Below are 8945 nucleotides of genomic sequence, written 5' to 3'. Positions count from 1 at the left end.
TGTGTGTGTATCTGTTTGTATGCATGTGTATAGATATATGTGTGTGTATCTTTGTATACATATATATATGTGTATATATATATATGTATAAAACATCCACCACCACCACTACTTGGAGCACGCCATTGGTTATGACGATACGAGTCCCAGCTGATACGATCAACGGAACAGCTTGCTCATGAAATTAAGGTACAAGTGGCTGAGTACTCCACAGACTCGTGTACCCTTAACGTAGTTCTCAGAAAGATTCAGCATGACACTGAGTGTGACAAGGCTGGCCCTTTGAAATACAGGTCCAACTTATTTTTGCCATCTGAGTGGACTGGAGCAACGTGAAATAAAGTATCTTGCTCAAGGACACAACGCTTTGCCAGGAATCGAACTCATGACCTTACAATCATATACAGTAATCCCATGCCATATTGTAGTCTATCTATCATGGTTTATTATTTAAGCTTACATCGCTTCCCCCATGGTGTTGTTTTGCATACAAAAATAATTTTTAAAACTATACAGTACAGTGTTGTTTCTACTTCACGGATTTTCATCTGTTATAGGGATTTTGGAACATCAAGGGATAGTCGAGGGGTTAATAACATAAATGTGTCTTTTTAAAGCCTAGCCAGGCTCATGGGCCTGGTTTACCAGTTTCAATAGCGTATGTGTTCCCCAGCTGGACAGGACGCCAGTCCATCGCAGTGTTACTCATTTTTGCCAGCTGAGTGGACTGGAGCAACGTGAAATGAAGTGTTTTGCTCAAGAACACAACGCGTCACCCAGTCCAGGAATCAAAATCACAATCTTGTAATCATGATGCTGACACCCTAACCACTAAGCCACACACCTCCACTGTCGAGGGATTACTGTATATCAATTAAGTAATACATACCTTCCTTCCAAGCACTGCTATAAACAGAGGAGTGAGCTAGAATGTTAAAACTCAGTGCATATGCACAGCAAAGTTCAAGGTCAATCTGTGCCAAGCAGCTTCACTTTGCATGCTTTAGTTTCATTACTATAGCAACAGTCGCGATACTTATGGATCAGACCTTATATATATGTATGTATGTATGTGTGTCTGTCTCTGTGTGTGTATCTATATATATATATATATATCCAGTCCTCAGTCAAATCGTCCAACCCATGCTAGCATGGAAAGCGGACGTTAAACGATGATGATGATGATATATATATAATAAAAAGATAAACCAAATTGCCTGTTTTATTTTGCTCACATTCTGTAAATTATTCAAATATGTTATATAGATCAAAAGACAAATTATGTTTAATAATTTATTGTAATTTGGATTTAGATGAAATTCTAAACATTAGTCAACCATTATGTTATCTCATTTGAAAGAACAATATTTCAATACACACACAGTTGTATAATTTCTCAACCTCTTTCTCTATTTCCCTCCAGCATGATGCCACTGTGTCGGCTTTACTCAATGCCTTAAGTGTTTTCAATGGCTTAAGTCCTCCATATGCTGCCAGTGTGATATTGGAACTTCATCAAAGTTTAGACCGAGGTTACTATGTCCAAGTATGGTACAAAAATACTACAGTTGATCTGCTGAACTACATGCAGCCACCATACCAGCTCACCATTCCAGGTCAGTCAGTTATTGTTATCGTCATAGTCATCATCATCATCATCATCACCACCACTGTCATCATCATCACTGCTACCACTACCACCCACACCAATTCCAATCAATGCTACAATTCCATTTCGCCCCCTCCATTGCCACTATCAATTCCCACTGCCACCCTCATTATCACCAACATCATCAATGCCTTTATCACTAGCACAACATCCACTACCACCACCACTACTGCCCCACCACCTTCACTATTCCACCACACTACCACCATCATCATTTCCACCAGCAGCACCAGTAGAAGCAGTGTTGTTTCAACATTTGTTGATTTTATTTTTGCTTTTTATTTTAGGATACGTTTTATTTTTTGTTATCCTATTATTATTTTTTGTTATTTTTAAATTATTATTCTTTTTGTTATAATTCTATTATTTTTTTTTTCTTTGCTTTTATTTCTTTCTATACATGCAGAGAAGTTGTTAATCCATTTTTCTTAATTCTGTGTCCATATATATATGGGCCACATTCTCAAATCTAAACTAGCATTTCTTCATTCTACATCTACCTAGGTGTTCTTTTTCAGCTCATTTTTTCCTCTGTTCTTCTCATTACTTCTTAATAGATAAAAAATAAATATACAAGGTGTATTCCAGCAGTTTTCAGACTTTTTCAGGAGAGATATTTATTAATTTCAAAGAAGGGAAAAAAACTCTAATCTCCCTCAAAGTAGGATCCTCTAACTTCAATGCACTTATTGTAGCACTCCAGCTACTTCATGAAGGCCCCTATGGAAGTCCTCGAAAGAAAAGGCATGCAAGACCCTTGACATAGCCTCCTTCAACTTCTTCCTTAGCTTGGGAAACAATCAAAAGTCATAGGGTACAAAGTCAGGACTGTAGAGAGAGCAAGAGACAGTAGTTGGTTAACAGCATGAAATTGTGGAATCCTGGGGCAGGTACTCTGACCTTTTGTAATGAAATCTCTACCTGAACCCCCTCAAAACCTCCAAAAAGTACTTTTTTATTGACCAACTGGCCAGAAGGAACCCAGTAGATGTACATGATACCCATGCCCTTGTGACCAAAAAATGGGATCATCATGAGCTTCCCAATGGACTTGCTTTGCCTGGACTTTTGAGCCAATGAAAACAGATGCTAGGGTCATACAAGTTAATCCATAAGCACTAGTGTAGCTAGAGTGTGTGCTGCCCAGGGTGGCTCTTCCATTTGCTGCCCCAGACACCACAAAAAATACATATTGCTTACAACAGGATGAAAAGTATTCCCCCTTTAAAAGTACCACCCAGGGCGGACTGCCCCCACCACCCCAACTACGCTAGTGTCCATAGGTACTCTGGAGCATTTCACAAGCTTCTATAGCATTTTGCCCTGTTTAACACAAAACTTCATTGCATAGCAAGCTTCGAAAGTGTCTTTACATCCTGATTGCATCTTGCAAATAAGTGAGCTGTGACATGCAGTGTCTAGTTGAGTGTATTCAAAGTGGTTACAGCTGTTTCCTTTAATCTAGAATAGCAAAAGTTGGCAGGATAGCTTATTAAATGTGTAGTAATGATATGATATACTAAAATTACAATAATGTGGGACAGTTATAACTGACTATCCTAAAGAAACATCTAAAAACTTCTGGAATGCACCTCATATGTGTATATGTATGTATTTATGTAAATGTACAGGGTGTCCACAAGGTCTGGGTACATAGAGTAAATAGAATTACAACATAAACAATTAAATATAAGAAATAATAATTTCTTAAAGAATGTGTTAATCCCCATGTGGGTACATGGAGTAAATAAAATCATAACATAAACAATTAAATATTAGAAATAATAATTTCTTTAAGTATGTGTTAATCCTCATGTACCCAGACTTTGTGGACACCCTGTATGCGTAAGCTTGTATGTTACATGTATGTTTGAGTGAGTGTATGTATATGCAAGTATTTACATGTGTGTGTATGTCGTGTGTGTGTGTGTGTGTGTGTGTGTGTGTGTGTGTGTGTGTGTGTATAGCAAAACAGGAAAATGGAAATTTTTTGGTATTATTTATTCTTCATTACACGTGTTTCATTTACTAATTGGAATTACAAATATTTACATGTTATATATAATTCGTATTTGCAAATGGAGCATGTGTAATGGGGAATAAATAATATTAAAAAATTCCATTTTCTTGTTTTTTTATGTAACTCTGCAAATAATATTTCCATAATTCTCAACTTTAATATGTATTTTGATAAACATACAACTGTAACTATGGATACACATTGATTTTAATAATGGAATAAGCAGATGTTCTTCAAGAGGAAACAGCTTGGATTTGCCATAACTACCTCTGTGTGTGTGTAAATGAATGAATGTATACACTTGCAAATGCATGCATATATGTGTATGTATATGTGTGTGTATATGATAGCATTAGTAAAGGATGTAACATTAGAGCTGGCCTTATGTTGAAAATCTCAATATTCCTAAAATTCTAATTGCTTATCATTTCTAGGTTGCTCCAAAGACTGTCCATATGAGAAATTTGTAGAATTAACAAAAGACAGTTTACCAGGAGACTGGGAAAGGGAATGCAGATCACTACATTATTCGGATAAACAACATGGTATGTGATATAGTTAGTATTATTTTAAATCATTCAATTAGTGGAGTTCCCTGTCCCTATCACTCCTTTGTACAACTTCCTGGTGCATGACCCACCTGTTTTCCACTCATTATGCCACCACTTTTATCACTTAGGCTCTTTCAGTTCATCTTGTCACCTATGTTGTAGGTGGCAACACTGGACCAACCTCCCCTCCTGTACTGCCTTTGTGTGTGTGTGTGTGTGTGTCTTTTCATGGCTGGATGCCCTTCCTAACACCAACCACTTTCCTGAGTGTACTGGGTGCTATTACACAGCACCAGCATAGGTGCTTTTTTTACATGGCTCCGGCTGAAGAGGGATGCAGGTGACATGCCAGTATGCAAAGACAACCATGTATTTACTTAGTATGGCATGTTTTCTCAGGCACTGCAAGCTGCCAGAGGTCTCAATCCTCTGCCATCCCCCTCTGTGAGACCCAACATCTGAAGGTCCCTTCTCACCACTTCATCCAATGTCTTCCTAGGTCTACCCCTTCCATACATTCCCTCCACAATTACAGCTCAGCACTTCTTGATGCAACAGTCTTCATTCATACACATCAGATAACCATACCAGCACAGTCTTCTTTCTTGCACACTACATCTGATGCCTTGTATACCCAGTTTTCTCTCAAATCACTTATACTCTGTTGTATATGCTCTTTTTGCTTTCTATGGTTTTGTCACAGGAGGATGGTCAGTAACTGTGACCTTTTTCTGAAACAAGAGGAAATTAACCTCAATCTGCTGTTGTTGGCACTCCATCGCTTACGACATCGAGGGTTCCAGTTGATCCAATCAACGGAACAGCCTGCTCGTGAAATTAACATGCAAGTGGCTGAGCACTCCACAGACACGTGTACCCTTAACGTAGTTCTCGGGGATATTCAGCGTGACACAGTGTGACAAGGCTGACCCTTTGAATTACAGGCACAACAGAAACAAGAAGTAAGAGTGAGAGAAAGTTGTGGTGAAAGAGTACAGCAGGGTTCGACACCATCCCCTGCCGGAGCCTCGTGGAGCTTTAGGTGTTTTCACTCAATAAACACTCACAACGCCCAGTCTGGGAATCGAAACCGCAATCCTGTGAGCGCGAGTCCGCTGCCCTAACCACTGGGCCATTGTGCCTCCACCCTCAATCTGCACACCTGAGCCAAATGTTTGCAACAGAGTTGTGATGTTAATTTCAACAGTAGTTGTTTATGTTATTTAGCCCCAGGCCTGTTAGTACTGATCGCACAGGCTTATGACCAATGATGCCCCAGTCATGATCATTCCATGTTTTCCATACCATGATTTACAGTGTCCCCATGTAGACATCATAATATTTATTATAATATTTATAATAATGTTTATTACAATAACTAATGATATATTTTCCAAAATACAGAATTTGTGACTTTCTTAGAAACCCCAAATTTGAATCTTTCATAATCTATTTATTTGTTTCCATTTTCCTTTTACCAGAAAATAAACGTCAATGCAGTGCTTTGGTGAGTATACCCATTTCATCATCCTTGAAAACTTCAATATTAATAATAGCTGTACAATTTGCTGTAACCTTTGGCTCAGCATGTACATGCATGTCTCATTTTATTAAAGCTTTATTATTTCCACTTTCCACATGTACATTGTATATGTTTATAATATACATATTGTGTATTGGTTTCATAGTATTTCTAAAGTATATATGTAACTTATATAGCTGATATATAAACAGGACAAATTTAGCTATTTCTCTGTAGGCACAGGCATGGCTGTGTGGTAAGCATGGTTCCAAGTTCAGTCCCACTGTGTGGCACATTGGGCAAGTGTCTTCTACTATGGCCTTGGGCCAACCAAAGCCTTGTGAGTGGATTTGGTAGACAGAAACTGAAAGAAGCCTGTTGTATATATATACACGATGCAGTGAATAAATTGTCATCTAAATTATGCAAAAATGAAAATAATGCTGACATCTCATTTTAATATATATTTACCAAATTTACATAAAGATATCTTGAAATACTAAAGAGTATATTTGTTCAATAAAATCATCATTGGCTCCAACCATGGTCTCCAGATGACTTCAGAATCTCCTACAACTCTTCTGGATGGTCTCCTTGTTTAAGTTAGTGAATACTGCCATAATCCTTACCTTCAGTTCATCTTTGGTGTTACAAGGAGTTTTTTTCCTCATTCACTCAACTGTACCCCACACGTAATAATGAAGGGAGTTGCAGTCTGGGGGATTAGGTGACCAGATGTTAGGGGTAGTGTGGTCGCAGAAATTATCTGATAGCCATGACTGAGTTCTCTTGCTTGTGTGGCATGGTGCAGAGTCTTATTGCCAGACAGAATCTTCCAGTAGCCACCACCTTTACCCAGGGCAGCACTACCTCCTCCAAGCACTTGATGTAGGCCTCCATATTGAGGCTGAGGCTGTGTGGGAAGATGAATGGAGGCATAACTTCACCATCACTAGTAATCACTCCAAACACCATGATGCTAGCTGGATATTTGATTTTTATCACTCTCAGTACATGTTTTGGGGACACAGCAACCCAACAGTTATTCTGCATGTTCACCATCTAATCCTAGCAAAGCCAAAGCATGTTTGCTTGGAAGGGGTGCTTGAGTTTGTTCAAAAGCTTCGTAGTATGGTCTTTCTTCTTCTCCTTGATAGCTTGGGATAAGAATTTGCCCTTTTTCATGAGGAATACCAAATGTCTTCATGCACTGCCTGCCTGATAAGAAACACAGACACTGGCAATGGACCCAGTTGACTAGGGGAGGAACATGATTAATCATGGCCTGGATCTCACCAAAAAGTTAAAGAGCTCTTTTCTTATCAGAGTTATCAGAGTGAATTTTCCAACTTGTTTTACCTTCGTAATCACCATTAGACTCATCCAACTCTTTTTGAATCCTCTGCGCTGCAGATTGACACCCAAACACTTTGAAATGTTCGTTTTGGAGCTTCTGGCACGAATGCCAAGTAGTACAGCATGTCGTTTCCAAATTTCCATTTGATTGGGGCTGCAGTTTTTAATAAAAATGTATTTATATCATTTGAACCTTATTAGTTTTATATCATTCTAATCATCTATGGATGATTCTGGTCTTACTTTCAGTGCCTTGGTTTTCATTTGATCTCTACTGCTTTGATTAGATTTCCGTTTCTTATTGTAACTTCATCATATCTGTACAGGACTTTTCTCATTTTTATATCTTAGCTAAATTCACAAATAAATTTTAGAAAGTACTCCAGCAAGATATTGTCTCATGCAAATTGTTTAAAGTCATCCTTAGAGAAGAAATGCTTAATGGTATATCTGTAACATTTATAACCATTGGCAGTGGTATCATGCAGCAAATTTGTAAATGAGGTCAGAGCTAGGTAGAAGAGCAGAGGGGATAAGGTACCTCCCTCAAAGATTCCTCTTCTTATTGCCATAGAACTTGATTTAATCACTTTCTCTTTTATCATCATCATCGCCTTCAACATTACCATCATCATCATCATTACCAACATCATGTTATTATTATTAATGATAATAATAATATAACCATCTTCATTTCAGAAACCATCAACACACCAAAGAGAAGAGACAGATTGTTATCACACCACAAAGGATTTCTCCAAATGATGAATTACAAACATTACTACAGAAATATTTAAATGAAAACAAAGACAAAAAAACAAAATTCCACAAAAAGACTCCTGTACATACTAAGTTGATTTTGAAAAAAAATTACTTGATATTTTATGATAATTTATTACACTTAATAACTAAATATTTCCTACCATCAACAAAGCAATATTTTCTTATTGATCTATTTTTCTATAACATACTTACTTGGTGCATATCAAATAATAATGATTTCTTTCCTTGGTACATGGCTTTAAAATGTTTAGGGTGCTGGGAACAACCTGTAATATTGACTCAACTACTTGACTGAGATTGGTACAAGACTAACAGTGGTGAAAAGGAAAACAAATCGATTATATTGACTCTCCAATACATCGTTGAACTTAGCATAAGGCTATAAGTTTGGGAGGCTGAGAACCATTGGTTGTATTGATCCAGTACTTAACTGGAATTGGCAAAAAACTATGAATTGAGGTGCTAGGAGGAATCAATATAATGACTCTGGAACTTGGCTGAAATTGACACAAGGCTTATAAATTGTGAAGCTGGGAGTTAGGGACTGTATCAATCAATATGATCGTTCTAGGACTTGACTGAAATTGGTATAAGGCTATAGATTGAAGATGGGGCTGGTGTTGAGCCAATCGATATAATGATGCTAGGACTTGATTGAAATTGGAACATCTATGAAATTTATAGAATATAGTCAGTCGTAATGATTTCCAGTATATGTAACCTGGTATTTATTTTATCAAGTCCAGAAGAATGAAAGGCAAAATTGATCCATTAAGATTTTGAACACAGAATATGGATGTAACTGAAGTAAATATTATTGTAAGAAATTTAATTTGGTGCATTGTTATTTCTATCATTCCATTGTTTTTATGTACTTATGAAATTGAGGCATATCACTACTTTCTGTAGTGTTTAAGTATATGTGAGAGTGGTAAGTCTCCAATTCCACCCTGGCTAGGGTGCTAGTATTATACAGGACGTGCTACCAAAAATCCAGTATCTTTTTTATTTAGCTTTTTTATTCTTTTGTCAAATGAGGATGAA

The 8945-nt window shown here is 37.4% G+C and overlaps 1 protein-coding gene across 2 annotated transcripts in view; it reads left to right on the top strand.

Annotated features, from left to right (window-relative positions):
• LOC106869925 (lysosomal acid phosphatase) overlaps nt 1–8733 on the top strand; it is a 43114-nt gene extending 34381 nt beyond the window's left edge. Inside the window, exons 8-11 of one of the 2 annotated variants that reach the window (XM_014915856.2) lie at nt 1424–1616; nt 4124–4234; nt 5722–5747; nt 7818–8733. In XM_014915856.2, the coding sequence (XP_014771342.1) occupies nt 1424–1616; nt 4124–4234; nt 5722–5747; nt 7818–7883 (396 nt within the window). In that variant the 3' untranslated portion in view covers nt 7884–8733. Of the gene's footprint in view, nt 1–1423; nt 1617–4123; nt 4247–5721; nt 5748–7817 lie in introns of both variants that reach the window. The other variant, XM_014915857.2, reaches the window with a different exon arrangement.
• Nucleotides 8734–8945: the final 212 nt, after the last annotated feature.

The sequence above is a fragment of the Octopus bimaculoides genome, chromosome 18, assembly GCF_001194135.2.
Source record: "Octopus bimaculoides isolate UCB-OBI-ISO-001 chromosome 18, ASM119413v2, whole genome shotgun sequence".
Lineage (NCBI taxonomy): Eukaryota > Metazoa > Mollusca > Cephalopoda > Octopoda > Octopodidae > Octopus > Octopus bimaculoides.
This window is presented reverse-complemented; position numbering and strand designations above follow the sequence as displayed.